The sequence below is a fragment of the Vigna angularis genome, chromosome 5 (assembly GCF_016808095.1).
Source record: "Vigna angularis cultivar LongXiaoDou No.4 chromosome 5, ASM1680809v1, whole genome shotgun sequence".
In the NCBI taxonomy this organism is placed as follows: domain Eukaryota; kingdom Viridiplantae; phylum Streptophyta; class Magnoliopsida; order Fabales; family Fabaceae; genus Vigna; species Vigna angularis.
This window is the reverse complement of record NC_068974.1, coordinates 29,744,104-29,765,100: the sequence shown is the minus strand read 5'-3', so window position 1 is coordinate 29,765,100 and position 20,997 is coordinate 29,744,104. Positions and strand designations below refer to the sequence as shown.

Genomic DNA, 20,997 nt, shown 5'->3' with positions numbered 1-20,997 from the left:
CACATCTTCATTTAGCCATTCTCTGGAGAGATCCATTCGCATACATTTCTTTTTCTCTCGAACCTTCGCTTGTCTCCGATCCATATTTCGAGCTCCTCCGCCTCATATCTTAATCCGCCAGCCATGGTTAGTCTCTAGATCTTCATTCTCTTGTACATTTCTCCCTTACCTCAGCCTAATCCACCAAAGAATCCATTTTTCATCGATTAAACCTATCCTCATCGTTCTATCTTCACTTTTGCCCGATTAAAACCTCTGTTCGTTCCATTCCATCAATTCAATCGTTGAATCCTTTCTCTCCACCGATCAAAATGTCCCAAATCTCCAACCATAGAATGTACACCGATCAAACCATTCAATCTAGGGTTTGCCTCCATTTTCCGTCATTCGTTGTTCTTCTTCTTCGATTAGCTCGATCTGTGCCAATTTCCATGATTCCTCGTTGATCCACCTCGATCTGGAGCTATCAAGTGGTATTCAGAGCCTAGGTTAGGCTCGTCTACACGGAGCTAAGTATTTTCTTTGCCTTTCCATGTTGTCTTCGATTAATTGTCTTGATCAGTTTTGGTCTTGTATTGAAACTTTAGCACATGGATTGAAAAATACAATTTTTTTTCTTATTATTGTCAATACCTTGTATGAACTGTCTGTTGTGCTCATGTGAAAAGAATAAGTTTCTGTCATAGATTGCTTTACATTATTTTATGCTTTTTGATATTTATGTTCAATTCTAGTAGTGGCCATGGAAAGGCTTTTGATATGAAAAATGATAGAGAAAAAACAAGAGGGCGTGGTGGTGGGAGTGGCTCAAGAAAGGACAAAATTGACGCTCTTAGTAGGCTCCTGTAAGCATTACTTCTCTCTAATGATTTTATTTTTCATAAACATTGCCTTTATTTCCTTCCTTCATGGTGGCCAAATATCAGTTGTTGTGTTTTGTTTTTTGTATGAAATATCCAGTGGCATTGTTATTCTATTTCTGTGTAGAAAGAAGTTTGGGAAAAATACGCTCAATTTACTATTTGAGAATCCCTGCATGACAAATATGATACATCAGCTTCCCTGTCTATTTGAATACAAAATAAAAATCCTTACATATATATACACGAACAAAAATATAACAAACTTTAATTGTTCAAATATAAAAAATCCTAGGAAGCAATTGGGATTTAACCTCTGTTATTAGATAGTCTAAAGATATAGACCTATGTTATTATGCATATAATTTCCAGTTAAAATTTTCTTTTACCATTGTCATGTTAAGATGCCAATGAAAAACTCAACAATGCTTACAGTCTTGTGCTGTATTCTCTTTCCTTTGTCAACTTCCTGAGTTTTTTGTTTGCATAATATCTTATTAACATATTTTAGTAATTACCTTAATTAATCATCATTTACCCAGTGTGAATATGTCTTAACTGTAATAAGATAATGTTGTCTATGTATATGTAAACCAAGATTATTTTAGTCATGGGATCAAGATGATCTGGGTGTACATAATAAAAATTGAATGCATCGAATCTTGAATGTTTCTAAATTCTAGATATTGCTTCCTTCATTGTTTTCCAATTCAATATTTCATACTTTTATATTTCAATTTCCATTTTCTGAAATCTTTTCCCCAATCCTCTAGTTCTATTAATTTTCATATTACTTTTAGATGACGTGTATATTATCCCTAGTTTCAATTGTACTTTAGTTTTCCATTTTTCGTTAATTTCCAGTTTTAGTAATTACTAGGATTTTTGGTTTTCTGTCATTTCAACCAATTCCATTTAGTTTTACTTTCCATTTGCATTATAATTTAGTTTACTTATTAATTGTATTATATTTGATTGAAAATACTCAACTATAGTATAGAAAATGGATTCTACTGTTATACTAAAAAGCCAATATTTAAAAAATCAAATTCTTTTTTTTTATGCATCACTTAGTTTCAAGTTCTTTGCAAATGATGAAATTTGGAGGAAGGATTGGTGTTCAATACTTGGATGTTGGTTCTTGGTCAACTACTGCAGTAGCATTAATTCATGCATTTTTTAGCTAGATTGAGGTTCACCTGAATTCATCAGATTGATTAGAAGTTGTTGGACCAACTTTAGGTGTTAGGAATTGGCAGATTTTGGAGTCTGGTGCAGCAACTTGTTTCTGGAAGGAGGCTGGTGTGTACCACTTTTATCGAAGTTTGCTTCATGATGCCGCCTGAACTTGGATAGTCTTTATATTTATAGTTTTAGTATTAGTTCTTGTTTATATTTTCTCTTCCATTGTCTGAGTTGTTATCTTATTTAGAAGTAGAATTTAGATGTTTTTCCTATGTATTGAGGTGTAAGAATTTGTAGTGTTGTGGCAACAAGTATCTTATGTAAAAGACTACAAACATATTATGCAATATCATTTAATATTTCCTTTTCAACTGTTCTTATCCAGTAGAAATATTAGTGGTTAGTTTGACTTGATGTCATGAAAAATTTCATAATTTAAATTAGTGGAATGAAACTAGGGCCTCTGCCCTTCATAGAAATAGTGGGATTATCAAAGGGTGGAAGCCCTCAGTAAATGTTAGCAACAAGGGATTTACCGAGGGCTCTTTGGCCGTCGATAAGCCGTCTGTAATTATCTTTTACCGACAGTTTTAGGTTGTTTCCGAGGGCTCCTGACCTTCGGTAATGCCCTTCTTTTTTGTAGTGATAGAAGTAGAGCTTTCTTCGTTCTGACCTTACGGTGACTCTCTCTATTACAAGAAAAAGAACAAAAAATTTAATAAATAAAAAAGGCTTAATACTTGTTTTGGTCCCTCGATTTCTTAGGTGTGTTCGAATTGGTCCTACCTTTACTGAAAAGTTCACAAACGTCCCATATTTTGTAAAAACAGTTCACATTAGTCCTTTTTTCTTACGGCGTTAAAAACACTAATGACAAAGTTGTTCCCCTAGCGAAAACTGAATGACTTGTACACTTATTCAACACGTGACACACTGAGTTGAAATGACTTGGCAACATGTGTGGAATTGTTAAAATTGAAGTAATTGGTTAAAAGCAAATGGTTAAGGTTCGTGCAAGTTCATCCCTGAAGTGAGAAAAGTTGTTCTTCCAAAAGTTAAAAGCAAAGGGTTAGGGTTATGAATGGTTTCTTCACAAAGTTGTTCTTCTTGTTCGAAGTCATGGGACAAATGATTTTCGCATTCCTCACATGGTGGTGGTTCGAAAAGAGATGTGATATTTATTTACAACTGTAGTGATATTGATGTAACCAAAGTTGTGAGAACTGCAAAGAATGCTGACAGACAATTTTGGGGATGTCGTCATTACAAAGTTTTATGAATACCCTAGTCACTTTATGTGTTGATACATTCCCTGACTTTGAACCAATTTTGGTGCTTAATTTAGTGAATAATAGGGTGGATCTTCAATTGGGATGTCGTGTAACCTTTTCAAGTGGTGTTCTAAAGACAATGCTGATGAAAGAGATGGTACAATTGTCAGGCAAAGAAGGAGGAAATGTGATCTGAAAAATTTAGTCAAAGAATTGTAGAAAATGATAAAGTTGTTAATTGGAGTTGTGTGTTCTTATTGCGTTGAACATTGTTAAATTGTGGTTGTATTTAGGTTGATGTTGGTAGGTGGGCAATGTGATTGTATGTTTTTTTCATGTAATGTTAAGGAAAATGTGAAGGTGAATGTTTAGGTTGAGGTGTTTAGCTTCATGTTTTGTTCATGTAAGGGATGATGTATGAGTGTCTGTTGTAATGAGTTCAAATGAATAATCTGGTTTCATGTGAGATTGTTCGTTTTAGTCCCCTTTTAGTTTAGAAATGTGAAATGTGGTGCCCGTTATGATTAAAAAAGGTACAATGTGGTCCCTATTGTATATGTTTATGATACATATGAAAATACCTAATAAAATATAGTAATAAAAGTGTTAATATAAGATGACCACATAATAACATAATATCAGTACATTTAATGTAAGTGCTTAAAAAAGTACATATACACCAACAAAGTACTTAATTGAAGTTGATCAAACATACATCACCATCAAAGTACATAATTAAAGTGCTTAATAGTACAAAATACATCCAAATTTTGTCAATGAAAGTAAATAAATTGACATCTAAGGAGCTTTTCTTCTAACATCTAACTTTTTCCTTCTCATTGGTGGAGTTAAATCTAGATAGATTCTTGAGTTGGTTGTGGTGGGTGAGGGGATTGAGGACATGTTGCCTGTGATGTTAGAGGGGATTGGGGAGGACATTGGGGACTTGGTGGTTGTGATGGAACAAGGGATTGGGTACTTGGTGGTAACTCTGATGGTACAAGGGGTTGGGTAGTTTATGGCTATGATGGTTCTGTTGGTTTTATGATGGGTTGGGTAGTTTGTGGCTGTGATGATTTTGTTGGTTCTATGATGTTTGAACGTAAAGGGCACTGTTTTTTGTTGCGAACCACTTGACGACAGATGCTACATTTCTTTCTGTGGCCATCAACACTCATTTGGGTCTCAATCTTAGTTAGCTCTCATGCCTCAAACTTTCTTTTTTTTTCTTGAGAAGAAATATAAGTTTTACCTCTGTTCTTTCATTAAGTCGATAGTAAACAAAAGTAGTCCAATGATATTTATTTATTCCATCTAGAGCCATCACATGTCATTTCATATCTTGTACACGCACCATCGTCTCTTTGTTACCACACTTCTTGCCGACCATATCTCCATTTATGATTAAGTGCTTTCAAGATGTAATTTATTTGAACATCAAAACTGATTGCAAACTTTGCCTTCAAAACAAATTTTAATCAAAATTAACAACAATTACCTAAAAATTGAATTGTAAATTGAAAATTTACATTACTTACTTGAATGGTATTTTGAATTATGTCTTCTTTGTACTCTTTAGGAATCTTCTTCCAAGTAGAATAGCAAATAGGGAATGCTTTGAAGTTTCTAGCAATACTCCTCAAGAACCAATTCAACAATGCTCCACCATCCCTAATTGGTTGCTCTCATCATTCCAACATACAACAATCATTTCATTCTGAGAAAAATTCCAAATATCATTTGTTTTTAAGTGTTTACTTGTCATCTTGCATTGGTCATCTAGAAGAAATCAAAATTGTGTCAAACAACTTCAGCAATAAATATTAATATCACATATAATGCAAACATTTATATGTGTAGAGTGTCTTATACCAATGACATCAACCAACTATGATCTCTTGTATGTTGTTGGTCTTTCTTTTTGCACTTCCAAAATGTCCTCATTTTCATCTTCTGCATGTTCAGATTGTACATGTGAAGTTCTTCCGAGGTGGTGAATGAAGAGTAGCTTCATTTAGGGTTGCACATATGTATGGAAATATAGAGGAATATTAAACAAATATGAACAAGAGTTTCTAATCATAATGGAATAATGGATTGGCAATCATCTAAGGAACATAATTCATACATCACTAGGTTTGTGGTTTTGGGATTGAGAATGAGGACTAGAGATTAACTGCCACCATGCTAGAAACATTGGAAGCAAAATCATAGGAAGCAGAAATAGAGGTATAAAAGAGGTCAAAGTCATTTGAACTAACGAGGTTCTTGGGTTTGAGTTCTGTATAGAGAAACCAACCACATTATGTTTAAGTTTATATGAGTATAGTGTAATGAATCTCATGTATCGTTATAGTACATTAATGTACAGTTAGTTAGTTTGGTAGTGTTTAGTCACTAATTCACATTTCAGCACTTTATACTAATTCTAATATGCTTTTATTTTCACCAATGCATTTTAATAATTTGATACTTGATCCAAACATTTGATTCCAATTCAGTTTCAGATTTCTCAAATTTCTAGTTTGGTTGTTAAGTTCATTGCCTATCGCGCCACTGAATCTAACTTTTTTAATGTTTAATTATGATTTTTCTTGATTAATTTCAATTCCAAGCATTGTTTCATGATTCATGTTTCTGAACTCAATTATTATAGGTTTGATTCTTAGTTTTTAGTTCTTACTAGTTGAGTAAGTACTCAATTACTAGTTCTTACTTACTAGTTCTTAAAATTTATATTGCCAATTCACATGGATTATAGAAAAAATATTAAGTTAATTTATAAGAAATTTGAAATCCTGTGACGGGATAGTAGGAAATATGGAGACATATCAATAACTCTTGCTTTATGGATACAAAATTCTGCTATGTATTAAAGAAGTTGAAGACACTGAACTTAGCTGACAATAATTTTGACAAGGGAATATTCAAGTCCTTAGTTGCTTTCCCCACTATCAAAGCTTTGAGCTAGGTATGTTCATACTTGGTTGCCCTACGATATTTCATTCTTCAACTTTGATTTTTGCGTTTGAAATATCAATAATGAGTATTTTTGGTAAATAATCTCTTTTATTCTTTGTTGAAGTTTTGTCTAATCTAAGCAAAGTGGAAGTTCTTCACCTACCTAACGCACATATCAATGGAATTTTACCAAATCATGGTGAGCATGTATCATTTGTCATTCTTTTTGTCCTTGTTCCAAAATCTAGTATATACATTAGTAGCATAAACTTTAAGTGTATTATTATTATAAGAGTTTAATAACTATACTTATCAATCAATTAAAAATCACTCTCATGACTTTAAGGTAGTTGTAAAAATGAATAATCTGAGAGGAACTTTCCATGCATGCCTTGACAACTTGACATCATTTCCCTATCTTGATGTCTCCTTCAACTACTTAAGTGGGAATGTGACACCCTTTCTTGCTTAACTAACATCTAGCGAATTTCTTAACATTTCATTCAATAACTTTGAGGATATATTCTCATTCTAATCAAACTTACGGTTGAGTTAAACTTACCAGCAACAATTCCAACTTTCCTTTCAAATCAAACTAAAATTCCCATCAAACTATCTTCCAACCACTCAAACTGCATTATACATATTCACCATTCATCACAAATAATTAAAACATTATTTTCATATTGATTTGAGCTATTTCTTCATTGTTGCATACCATGAACACTGTCACAGGTTGTGCAAATCTGCATATCTGCTTTCACTCTTTTATTTTTCTTGCATGAGTTTCTTTTGTCATTCTAGACTAGTTATTGTTGTTTATATACTCTCCCACTCATTGCATTGTTTTCTTGGAAAAATCTACACAAAATACCTACCTAAATACCGATTTTCTTGGATTGACACTCGGTCTATCGTACACTACATTTATAGTGCCATTACCTTAACACCTTTGGAGGAAGGTTTTTTAGCTTATTAACAACGACATCATCACCAATTGTACTCTCTTTTTTGTCTTCCATCTTGATCTCTTACATTTCTTACAAAAAAAAATTATCTTTGTCTTCTCCATCATACAACATACAATCATTCAGACAAGCATAAATTTTGGTGTAATTAAAACCAAGCTTGTTAATGACCTTTTTGGCTTCATAGAATAAATGTGGAATTTTAGTATGTTCAAATGCATTTGCTAGCAACTATAGTATCATCGACATTGCTTTTTCACTTATTCTGTATAGACATTTGATGTGATACAACTTCACCAAGAATGAAAGTTTCTAATATTTATGACATCCTTCATATAAACTTTGTTGTCCATCTTGCATTAAGTCAACAAAATCTGTACCATCATGACTCCTAGTATGACTTCACTCTGCACCCAAATCGTCATCATCGACCATGTCATTGTTAGAGCAATGATACATAAATACATCATTAACCATTTCACACATGTTATTAGTAATTGGAACTCTTGCATCATTTTATTCGGCCATGACTCCTATTTCATCCTTTACTCTTATCTCCTCTTGTAGAAGTCACATTGTCTATTCTTTTGGAAAATATTTAACATTTAAGCGCTCATATACTACTTCACGACATTGCCATTTCTTAAAATTGAATTTTTGACATGGACATATTATCTTTCTCCTAACATCACTACTGAATGCAAAGTCAAAGAAGGTATTCAATCCTCCCATATATTGACTTGTATTTTGAGGCATGTCTATCCATGATTTTTCCAATAAAACGAGCTCTACTCATGACAAAAGGATTGGAAGATTAAAATAGACCATATCCAACGAAGTTAACTACATAAGAAGAACTTACTAAATTGGTTATAAAACTAAGTCCTATACCAACTTTGTATAAATTTGAAAAGTGAAATAGTCCCACTTGTTAATGGGATCGAAGAATTGAATACTAAGTAGTTACCCTACTTAGTTATACAATTATTGACGGGAGGAATGTAATACTAAGTAGTAGACCTACTTAGTGTTACAATTAAACATTAAACAAATAAAACACTAAGTAGATACGTACTTAATTATCAAATTTAATTGATTTTAAAGAACCTCAACAAAACATTATTTAAAAGATTTAAAAGACTAAGTTAAGATTTAAAAGACTAAGTTGTATAATAATCATAATTTTTTTACTTATATAGACAAAACCAAGGTCCTATAAGTTATTTTTTTCCACTTCAATAATTAACTTGTTCATTCGAAACAAAAAGTTTGATTAATAAATGTAACACCTAGCGTTAAAACTTATATGACAGTTCACATTTATTCTAACAAGTATAATCAATAAGTACTCAAAATTCATAATAAACTAGATATAGTTTTATCCTAAAAAAAATTTATAAACTCCCTGTTACTTCCACAAGATGAATGTCTTTGATCTTGTACTCAAAGGAGACTTGGGCTCATTTGCATCACCAGCTTGCTGAAATGATAAAAAAATAATTATAATTATACTCATACAATTTTGCAGGAAAGAAACAAAAAAAATGAATTTGTTAAGATAACCAATGGGAAAGTACAATTTTACAAAGTACTATAGTTTGTTTCGGACTGCATCTACTGGTAAACACACACACACAATATATATATATATATATATATATATATATATATATATATATATATATATATATATATATATATACTGTATAATAGTGAGGTTTTATATATCAGACCAGAAAGTTTGCTAACTATTTTAAATGACGTATGGTAAATCAAATTGTTTAGAAGTTCCTTGTTGAAATACAAATAAAGTAAAAAGAGAAGAAGAAATGTTATACTACCATTTACTGTCCCGAATATGAGGAACTGATTATCTACAACGTAGAGGCGTTATGATTTTTTTCTCTAATTTTCAATCCAAAAAGCTCTTTAATATATAATAGTAAAAACTAGGGACCTGGTTTGATGTTTGAACAAGCACATTAATCTCCTAACATTAATTGTACAACCAATACTATTTATGTTTGACTCAGTTAACATCATTCACCAATGATGCCTTTGTATCATTTAATGAGATTGCAACTATTTTCGAATCAAGTTCCCCTTCATCAATCATGGCTAATGCACCCAAGGGTTTGACCTTCAAAACCTCACATATTTTCCTCTCTTTCACCAATCTCAACAACATCAACTGCAAAATTACAATGATTTCAGACATATTGTGTTGTATTCATAATATAACATTATGGTAGGGAGGGAAGTCTACAATCTGTATTAATGGAATACCTGGATCGTTATCTCCCAGTTCTCCTTCAACTTTAGAGTTTGCAAAAGATGGATTTTCCCATGTTTGTGGAAGTAAGCCATAGTTCCAATGTATATTGTAGCTGGAGAACATGAATAAGATGTGTTTAAGAATAGGCTAAATATGAAACCAAATCAGTCTAGCTAGATCAACCAGACACAGTAAAAGAAGTCAAGGATGTGTTAAATGAGAGATGCAAAATGCTTCAACTGTTAAGGATAAAAAATTAACATGAAAATGGCATTTAAGAAGGAAGGGTAACTATCAAAGGTCAGCAATGGGTATTGAACCCTGAAAGTAGTAGATTTATGGTAGTAAATAGACAACACTAAAGAAGAAATATCACACCACATTTATCTCAACAATAAGGCAATAAAATAATATAGAGAATAGATTTACGTTAAAAGTGAACTGCCAATAACAAATAATGTAATTTAGAATAAGAAAGGAACAACATGAGCTCAGAAATTGTATCTCACGGGTAATATCAAAGCTTTCCCTTTTCTGTATCTTGTTTTATCGGAGTGAAAGCTTCATCAGTTGCAACCTCCGTCTTTGCACTGGATTCTTTAAGAATCTCAACAATGAAGTTGAAGATATCATCACCCGATGGCAATGGAATAGAGAAACCTAAATATTTTGCAAATTACATTTTAGATACAAGTAACAGAATCATAACAGGTAGCCCACATGGCAGAAAACTCATTCTTTGAACTTTACTTCCATTTCCTAGTTGAAAAGCTCAATATCTCATTAATAGTAATTCTTATTACATAGCTACACGGTAATTAGCTTCCATCATATTAAGCAAATATAAATCATGATGAATCCTCATAAAACATTACAATTTGGCTCCTGCTCAACATTTCTTTCATAAAAGCAGAGGAAATGTAGTAACAATAAGTAAACACATACAGATGTGTAAAACAGAATATCTCATTTAGCTAGTGAAGCATAAGAATATTCAAAACTATTCAACATCAGCCAAAACAAAGACTATCCTAAACAACTTACCAAGCTATTGATCCATAACAGAAAACACAAATATTAAACCAGAGCATGTTCTATTGGTAAGTTTCCTCTCTTTCGTCATCGGTGAGGAGTTCAAAGAATCCAGATGTGTGGGGAAGGGGAAAAGGATTAGCACGGTGGTATTGGCGGGGGATTCTGGGATGGAGCCGAAGCGGCAGCGATCGTCGGCGACCTCGTCGGCTAGACTCGTCTCGTTGAGAAGGCGTGGCAGCAGAGATGAAGCGGGTTAAGGAAGTCCACGTTGCAGAACTTTGGAACGATGAGCTGGTTCTTGGGGTTTGGCGTTTTGATCGGGGCAAAAGTTCTTTTAGGTTTTGATTTGGGGAGAGTTTTAATGAGTGTAAAATCATGGAGGGAAACGAAAAGTATTGAAGAAAAGGAAAAGGTAAAAAGAAAAAATAATTATAATTTATGTAAGATATAAAACTCTCTTAAAAAGAATTTAAACCCCTCTACTGTTAGCACTTAAACAATTCACTAAAATCCTTTTAAATTATGTTAGTTTGTGGGAGTTTTTTAAAACCCTTCAAAATAACCCTCAGATAATAGTTTTTTTTAGTGTATAACATTATATACAAATTAATTTTTGTTTGAATTTAGAAAAAGATAAAATTATTTAATTTAAAAAAAATTAAGAATAAATTGAGAAAAAATAAAACACTAAGAATTAAATTGAAATTAACGTAATGATACGTGATATTAACGGGGTCATGTCACATCTTAATTGTCACATAAAGTATGTCACTCGATAATTTTTTTTATTTTTATAAAAATATTAAAAAATAAAAATAATTAAAAAAATATTTTAATAAAAATATCAACCGTGACACCTTTAATTGTCTTTAAATGTCTTAGTGTAAAACTAAGGAAACTTAATTACTTTAATTTTTCAAAAAAAAAATATGGATTCAATTAAAAAAAACAAAAGATCTATTTAAAAAAATCATAAAAAAAAACCAAATGTATGATTACACCTTATAAATAATTCATACAAAAATTAAAAGTAAATAATTTAATTATCGTATGTATATATATATGCAATTTTAAAAGTTTGGGACCACATTATCCCAGCTCCTATAATCATCCGGTCCTCTCATCTATATATACGTATGAGACCACCCAATGTTAAACATTCGCAGTTGCAGACATAAGCGAGCCTTGAACAAAATGACTCTTGTGAACCCAACGTTACTCAATTCCTCTTTTACTCCACATCTCACTTTTCCCAAACCTCTGAAACCAGTAGCTCCTAATCTTCTCCAACGTAGGATAATCTTCCCTCGCTACAACGCAATCACCGCAAACGTTAAAGTTTCTGAAAGAAAATCAGCAAACTACCAACCCAACCTCTGGACTTACGACTTTCTGCAGTCCTTGAAGCATGCCTACGCTGTAATTAGTTAAAGCATCATAATTATCATATACACTGTTCCTATTCTAAACTTTTTCTTACACACGTATACGTGATTCGTTCTTTGTATAACATTTTCAGGATATAAGATACGAGGACAGGGCCAAGATGTTGCAGGAGGAAGTGAGGAGAATGATAAAGGATGAAAGTTCAGACATATGGCTCAAACTTGAACTCATTAACGATGTGAAACGATTGGGTCTGAGTTACCATTATGACAAGGAGATAGGTGAAGCCCTTCTTCGGTGTCACTCTTCTGCAGGATTCAGTAGCACATTCGTTAACAGAAGTTTGCATGAAACTGCTTTGTGCTTTAGGCTTCTCAGAGAATATGGCCATGATGTCTCAGCAGGTATAACTAACGTTATATAACATTTTATTATAAGCAAAATAATTTTTTTTTCTAAACAATTATTTATAATATTATTTTGTTTGTAAAATATCTGAAAACTACCAATAAACCTAACAAATAAGCACTAATTATGTTTTGCATTGTTTCCTAATAAAGAAAGAACACTACATCTATATATACTTTCATTATGTTTTAATTATTTGATAAAAAATAGAAACCGAAAAAAGAAAGTTGTGAGGTAATTAAATGAAATTTTCAACTGTTATCTGTAGGAAAAAGAAGTGTGAACAAAAGTGGGTTGATAAAAAATAAATAAAACTTTATCATCTTACTTTAACAAATATTGTCATCGTATCAGACAAAAAGCAAAACACAGTACACACGTACAACATAAAGAAAACGAGCTGTTGATGAACACCATTACAGGCCTTAACATCATAAATATATGTGTTTAAACTCTGCTATATTGTCATGTGGAGCTGGGCACCACCATGTTGGATATTCAAGTGTAAGCTTACATTGAATAAAAATGAGAAAGTATAACAATATAATATATTTGTTATATAGTTGACTAAGATGTTATTAGTGTTTGTGTAACCCACACGGATAACTTTCTCCTCCATAGATCCAACAATAGTATCAGAATCAAGTCGATGGTTTCCAAATGTGAGATAAGAAAATAGAGCAGCATATAAAGATAAAAGACCTATTATCTTAAGATTTTGAATAAAAAATAGTATTGATCACTTATATATAATAGTTATCCAACCGACATTTCAAATAACAGCCTATGCTGCCTCACTAGTTTCGAACAAGACTATGCCTAATAGATAGATAAACAAATAAGTTTTATTAATATATATATATATATATATATATATATATATATATATATATATATATATATATATAATTATATTTTAAATTCTTTATCAGTATTTTGAATATATTTATAAATTTAATTAGAATACCAAGTAATTGCAGTGTCCATGGTATATAAAGTATTACATGTTTTTGTTTATTTATTTTAAGTATAAGTTGAACATTTTGGTTTCTTTTATCAAATATAAGTGGCCTGTCTAGGTACTATAGCTTCACGTGTGTACTTATTTGATCATGTAGATATATTTGAGAGGTTTAAGGAGGAGAATGGTAATTTCAAGGCAAGCCTTGTGAGCGATGTGAAGGGAATGCTGAGTCTGTACGAGGCATCGTTTCTTGGATACGAAGGAGAGAAGATTTTGGATGAGGCCATGGTCTTCTCTAGCTTCCATCTTAGGGTTGCCCTCAACGAAGGTAAAGGCAGTAACATGCTTTTGGAACAAGTGAATCATGCATTGGAGCTTCCACTCCATCACAGAATTCAAAGGCTGGAAGCAAGGTGGTCCATTGAATCTTATGCTAAAAGAACAGACTCAAATCGATTTCTGCTTGAAGCAGCAAAGCTTGATTTCAATATTGTGCAGTCAACAATGCAAAACGATCTCCAACAAATGTCAAGGTGAGTCTGTGTTGGAAAAACGTATCAGTATTTAAATATCAAAGGATAAAAATTGGATGCAACATCATACTGAGATAAAATACTAATTTTAGTCCTATAATATTTAACACAACATTAACTGAACTAGCAGTGTTGTGTCTTTTTCCATTAACTAAAAGAATGCCTGCTGCAACCGTAAATGTTGAAAGTAAAAATCTACCAGACAAACAAATTCTGGTAAAAAAACTATACATGTCTTCCAAAAAGTCATGATTATGTGATTCCGCGCTTCAATTTTTCAATCAATTACGTATTCTTTCATTGTTTTAATTATATGAGAAAATAGAAAAGGACAAAGAGAAGGAAAATGGTGGGGAAGTTATTAAATGAAATTTTCAAGTATTATCTCGGGGAAAGAGACGTACGTGTGCACAAAAGTGGGGAGAAAGAAAAAAATAAAAGGTTAATTAAACAAAATGAAAAAGGAAATAATATTTTCTGTTAACTAGACAATTATTCCCTTAAAAAAAAATAAAAGGTTACAGTTTTATGATGTTCCTTTTCTATTACATCTTTAGAGATACCTCATTTTTCTTGATTACATCGTGATGAAGGTGGTGGAGGGGAATGGGACTGGCCTCAAAGTTAAGCTTCAGCCGAGACAGACTTATGGAATGTTTCTTTTGGACTGTTGGAATGGTCTTCGAGCCTCAGTTCAGTGATCTCCGTAAAGGCTTAACAAAAGTTACTTCCTTAATAACTACAATCGATGACGTTTATGATGTCTATGGCACCTTAGAAGAATTAGAACTTTTCACTGCAGCTGTGGAAAGGTAGCTTACGTAAAAAAAAAGAAAAAAACTTCAATCACGAGCATGAAAATGTTAGAAGTTTGTCTTAGAAGTCCCACATCTAAAGTGGGCAAAGACTTCCCTCCCTCATTTGCATATAAATAGAGGTGTAAGGGAAGGTGTAAGATGCACCAAAAATTACTTGTATCCTCCTTGCTCTAAAGAGAGGGTGTTGTAATCTCTTTTATCTAGTAAATATTTTTCTTGACCTTGCCCTTGGTCTTGTGTTAGTTATAAATTTTCTCATCTTTAATTTTAGTTGTGTGTGCTTGTGTTGTATGACTGATACCCAACAGTGGTATCAGAGCTTTCGGTTTGTATTCCGCTGCTATTGTCATTAGAATAGTATTGGTAAAATTCTGAGTATGCTCTGTGGTTGCGGTTTAATCCGATCTTCCGCATCAGAAAAGAGTTATTACTGGAAACGTTTGGTAGTGTGAAAGTGCGGTCTGAGAAAGTTCTGGCTAGGAAAGACTTGGTACTTAAGAGTGTCCATTTGTGACCCACCTCTCTTTCCTGGGAACTTCTTGGTGCTTTACTTCACAGTCTACCTGTACTGTACCAGTAGACAATACTATTCATAGTGAGAAGTGCATAAGCCGGTTCAAGAGTGAAACCATGACAGCAAAATTTGAGATAGAAAAGTTCAACGGAAATAATTTTTCCTTGTGGAAACTGAAGATAAGGGCAATTTTGAGAAAAGACAACTGTCTGGATGCAATTGAAGACAGACGTGCAGAAATTTCTGATGAAAAATGGAAAGAGATGGATGACAACGCGGTTGCCAATTTGCACCTAGCAATGGCAGATTCAGTTCTGTCTAGTATAGCAGAGAAGAAGACTGCAAAGGAGATTTGGGATACTCTCATTAAACTGTACGAGGTCAAGTCACTTCACACTAGAATTTTCTTAAAAAGAAAACTCTATACTCTTCGAATGAGTGAGTTCACGCCAGTGACGGAACACATCAACAATCTGAATACATTATTTGCTCAGCTCACCGCGTCAGATTTCAACATAGTAGAAAATGAACGTGCAGAGCTACTACTTCAGAGTTTACCAGATTCATATGATCAACTCATCATCAACATTACAAATAACAACATTGTTGGTCGTTTATCCTTTGAAGATGTTGCTGGAGCTATTCTTGAAGAAGAATCCAGGCGAAAGAATAAGGAAGACAGGACAGAAAGTTCGAAGCAAGTAGAAGCTTTAACGATGATGAGAGGAAGATCAACGGAACGTGGCTCCAGTGGGAGTCAAAATCATGGTAGATCAAAGTCTCGAGGAAGAAAGAATTTTAAATGCTACAATTGTGGCATGAGGGGGCATCTGAAAAAAGATTGTTGGCACAAGAAGAGTGGAGGAAAGAACTTCGAAGCATCAAGCTCTCAAGGCTGTGTTGCAAAAACTTCTGAAGATGGAGAAATCCTGTATAGTGAAGCAGAAGGTAGTTCTAAAGGCAGAAGACAACTTTCTGATGCCTGGATAGTAGACTCAGGCGCGACATGGCATATGACTTCACACCGAGATTGGTTTCACACTTATGAACCTGTCTCAGGAGGATCTGTGTTCATGGGGAATGATCATGCCTTAGAAATTGGAGGGATTGGTACCGTCAAAATCAAAATGTATGATGGTACAATACGCACTCTTCAAGGAGTTCGACATGTGAAGGGATTGAAGAAGAACCTCTTGTCTGTTGGACAATTGGATGACCTTGGGTGCAAAATTCACATTGAAGGCGGAATCCTAAAAATGGTGAAAGGTAACCTCATTGTGATGAAAGCAGAGAAGATCGCAGTAAATCTATACATGTTGTTGGGAGATACGTTGCAAGAAGCAGATGCATCAGTTGCAACAACAAAAGAAGAAGAAGCAACGATGATGTGGCATTACAGACTTGGTCACATGTCAGAACGAGGCTTGAAAATTCTTGCTGATCATAATCTCCTGCCGGGGCTCAAAACAGTTAACTTACCGTTTTGTGAGCACTGTGTGACTAGTAAGCAACATAGATTGAAGTTTGCTAAAGTGACTGCTAGAAGCAAGCACATACTTGACTTAATCCATTCTGATGTCTGGGAATCACCAGAAATATCCATGGGAGGAGCAAAGTATTTTGTATCATTCATTGATGATTATTCCCGAAGATTATGGGTGTACCCAATCAAGAAGAAGTCAGATGTGTTTCCAGTATTCAAGGAATTCAAAGCACAGGTAGAACTTGAAACTGGAAAAATGATCAAATGCTTGAGGACAGATAATGGAGGAGAATATACTGATGGTGATTTTCTGGCATTCTGCAAGCAAGAAGGTATTAAGAGGCAATTTACAGTTGCTCATACACCTCAACAGAATGGTGTAGCAGAGCGGATGAATAGAACTCTTCTAGAAAGGACAAGGGCCATGTTGAAAACTGCAGGATTAGCCAAGTCCTTCTGGGCAGAAGCAGTCAAAACTGCTTGCTATTTGATAAATCGCTCGCCATCAACAGCAATTGGTGTAAAGACACCAATAGAAATGTGGAAAGGAAAACCAGCTGATTACTCTTCTCTGCATGTATTTGGTTGTCCTGTGTACGTGATGTACAACTCCCAAAAAAGAACAAAGTTGGACCCAAAATCCAGGAAATGTATATTCTTGGGTTATGCTGACAATGTTAAGGGGTATCGCTTGTGGGATCCCACTGCCCACAAGATTATTGTTAGCAGGGATGTAGTTTTTGCATAAAAATTGCAAAGTGAGCAGAAAAATGTCAGCACACCAATAGACATTACTTCAATACAGATAGAGGAAAAGTCAAAAGATAATGATTCCTCTGAAACAGAACCAGAGCACGATGAACAAGAACCAAATGAGGTCAATGATGAAGATGCTCGACGAACAACACGTTTGATGAAGAAACCATCTTGGCACTCAGACTATGTTATGGCAAACCATGATGCGTACTGTCTCTTAACTGAAGAAGGAGAACCTTCAACCTTTCAAGAAGCGTTGAGGAGTTCAGATGTTTCTCAATGGATGACAGCAATGCATGAAGAAATAGAAGCCTTACATAGGAACGAGACATGGGAACTTGTTGAACTTCCAAAAGGTCGAAAAGCAATTGGAAACAAATGGGTATACAAAATCAAACGAGATGGCAATGAACAAGTGGAGCGATATCGTGCAAGACTGGTGGTCAAAGGATATGCTCAGAAAGAAGGTCTTGATTTTAACGAGATATTCTCACCAGTTGTTAGACTTACCACTATCAGAATAGTGCTGGCAATGTGTGCTGTAGATGATTTACATCTGGAACAGTTAGATGTAAAGACTGCTTTTCTTCATGAAGAACTTGAAGAAGAAATATATATGCTCCAACCAGAAGGTTTTGAAGAACAAGGCAAAGAAAACTTGGTTTGTAGGTTGACCAAATCTCTGTACGGTTTAAAGCAGGCGCCAAGGTGTTGGTATAAGAGATTTGATTCTTTCATTATTAGCCTCAGATACAACAGATTAAGTTCAGACCATTGTACGTACTACAAGAGGTTTGAGGATAATGATTTCATCATTTTGCTGTTGTACGTGGATGATATGTTGGTGGTAGGCTCCAACAAAGTTCGAGTCCAAGAATTGAAGGCACAATTGGCTAGGGAATTTGATATGAAGGACTTGGGACCTGCAAACAAGATTTTAGGGATGCAAATTCACCGAGACAGAAAAAACAGGAAGATTTGGCTTTCACAAAAGAATTATTTTCGAAAGGTCTTGCGGCGCTTCAACATGCAAGATTGCAAGCCAACTTCTACCCCACTTCCTGTTAATTATAAATTATCCTCAAGTATGTGTCCTAGCAATGAAGCAGAGAGGATGGAAATGTCTCGAGTTCCGTATGCATCAGCAGTGGGAAGCCTAATGTATGCCATGATTTGTACAAGACCAGACATTGCACATGCAGTGGGAGCAGTTAGTAGATTTATGGCAAATCCTGGTGAAGAGCATTGGAATGCTGTTAAGAGGGTCCTTAGATACATCAAAGGAACCTCAGATGTTGCGTTATGTTTTGGAGGATCAAAATTTATTGTCAGAGGTTATGTCGACTCAGATTATGCAGGTGATCTTGATAAAAGAAAATCTACTACAGGCTATGTGTTTAAACTTGCAGGAGGGGTGGTAAGCTGGTTATCTAAACTACAAACTGTTGTAGCTCTATCCACCACAGAAGCTGAATACATGGCAGCTACTCAAGCATGCAAAGAAGCAATCTGGATTCAAAGGTTATTGGAAGAACTCGGGCACAAGCAAAACAAAATTACTGTATATTGTGACAGTCAGAGTGCTTTGCACATTGCAAGAAATCCAGCCTTTCATTCCAGGACAAATCATATAGGGGTTCAATATCATTTTGTCCGAGAAGTAGTAGAGAAAGGAGATGTAGATTTGGAAAAGATCTGTACCAAAGATAACCTAGCAGATGTTATGACAAAGTCGGTCAATACTGACAAGTTTGTATGGAGTAGATCCTCTTATGGTCTATCAGCAACGTAGCATGAAACTGACAAGGAAGACAAAGTATTGTGAAGACATGATTGATTCAATCAAATCTTCAAGTGGGAGAATTGTTAGAAGTTTGTCTTAGAAGTCCCACATCTAAAGTGGGCAAAGACTTCCCTCCCTCATTTGCATATAAATAGAGGTGTAAGGGAAGGTGTAAGATGCACCAAAAATTACTTGTATCCTCCTTGCTCTAAAGAGAGGGTGTTGTAATCTCTTCTATCTAGTAAATATTTTTCTTAACCTTGCCCTTGGTCTTGTGTTAGTTATAAATTTTCTCATCTTTAATTTTAGTTGTGTGTGCTTGTGTTGTATGACTGATACCCAACAGAAAAAAATTGCTGAAATTATTAATCAGTGCACTAATTAGAATTTTTTTTTTCTTGTTTCAGTTGGGATGTTAAAGCAGTTCAAGTTCTCCCTGATTACATGAAGATATGTTTTCTGGCACTGTACAACACTGTCAACGAATTTGCCTATGATGCCCTTAAGGAACATGGACAAGATATTTTACCCTACCTCACCAAAGCAGTGCGTTAATTCATAAATTATAGCAATTATTTCTTATATTATGTATACATGTTAGTGCATTATTGAGATTATTTTTGTTTTTTAATTAAATTACACAGTGGTCTGATATGTTGAAAGCATTCCTACAAGAAGCCAAATGGAGTCGCGACAGACACTTGCCAAGATTCGAGGATTACATCAACAATGCATGGGTCTCAGTCTCCGGGGTGGTTATACTCACCCATGCTTATTTCTTACTAAACCAAAGCATTACAAAAGAGGCACTTCAATCCTTGCACAATTACCACTCCTTGTTACAGAAACCATCCCTTATTTTTCGACTTTGCAATGATCTGGGCACATCAAAGGTAAATTTGATTCCATACATGACCATGTTTTTTTTTTTTGTGACATTTTTACATCATTAAAACAACAGCCTAAAACATAAAAGTAATTGGTCTTGTGTTGTAATTTTGCAGGCAGAGTTAGAGAGAGGTGAAGCAGCAAGCTCCATTGTATGTTTCATGCGAGAAAGTGGTGCTAGTGAAGAGGGTGCTTACAAGCACATCCATAGTTTGCTTAACGAAACGTGGAAGAAGATGAACAAAGATAGAGTGTCACAGTCTCCTTTCCCTAAAGCTTTCGTAGAAACAGCCATGAACCTTGGAAGAATTTCTCAGTGCACATATCAGTATGGAGATGGACATGGAGCCCCAGATAGCACTGCCAAGAATAGCATACGATCTTTGATAATTGAACCCATTGCACTTTACGAGACGGAGGCATTAGAACAAGTTGTTTATTAATATTAATGGTAATCTTGCAAAAGAAAAATAAATTAGTTTGTATATAAAGGGTTTGTTATCTTTGTATCATCTCGTTATTTTCAAGTTAAATTGTTAAAATATTTTCTTGATTCTAATAAAATAATTTTGTAACTTGCTATTTTACATATTTTTTCTTCATCTAATATACTAAAGACGTGATTAATGCAATATAAAATTACATAAATTGAAACAATTGTTTTCAACTTGAATACTCCAAAATAATGTAATGATTTCACAATTAGAAAGAAATGTATTGGAGGTAATAGATTCCTAATATGGTAATATTGGACAATATTAATTATAATAACAAATGTTATACGTTATCCTTTGATTACGCTTAACATTAAGACCTTCTAAATAAAGAAGATAACAATAATCATTGATGATTATATTAATTATAATAATTGACAATATTAATTAGGAGAGATCATGAATTAGGTGTACA

At 34.0% G+C, this 20,997-nt stretch overlaps 1 protein-coding gene and 1 pseudogene across 1 annotated transcript; one reads left to right on the top strand and one right to left on the bottom strand.

The window, feature by feature from the left end:
• Positions 1-8,968: 8,968 nt before the first annotated feature.
• Positions 8,969-10,490, bottom strand: LOC108339987 (soluble inorganic pyrophosphatase 6, chloroplastic-like; annotated as a pseudogene).
• Positions 10,491-11,740: 1,250 nt separating this feature from the next.
• LOC108339360 (tricyclene synthase EBOS, chloroplastic-like) lies at positions 11,741-20,576 on the top strand. Its single transcript, XM_052877399.1, has 7 exons — positions 11,741-11,974; positions 12,075-12,345; positions 13,468-13,846; positions 14,440-14,658; positions 19,608-19,746; positions 19,845-20,093; positions 20,205-20,576. The coding sequence occupies exons 1-7, from the start codon at positions 11,750-11,752 to the stop codon at positions 20,529-20,531; spliced, it is 1,809 nt and encodes a 602-aa protein (XP_052733359.1). The 5' UTR covers positions 11,741-11,749; the 3' UTR covers positions 20,532-20,576.
• The last annotated feature ends 421 nt before the right edge of the window (positions 20,577-20,997 follow it).

Bases quoted from the DNA above. Each gene is read 5' to 3' on its own strand.
- LOC108339360 (XM_052877399.1), top strand. From the start codon at position 11,750: ATGACTCTTGTGAACCCAACGTTACTCAATTCCTCTTTTACTCCACAT. The intron at 14,659-19,607 runs GTAGCTTACGTA...TTCTTGTTTCAG, and splicing joins TTCACTGCAGCTGTGGAAAG to TTGGGATGTTAAAGCAGTTC. The intron at 19,747-19,844 runs GTGCGTTAATTC...TAAATTACACAG, and splicing joins TACCCTACCTCACCAAAGCA to TGGTCTGATATGTTGAAAGC.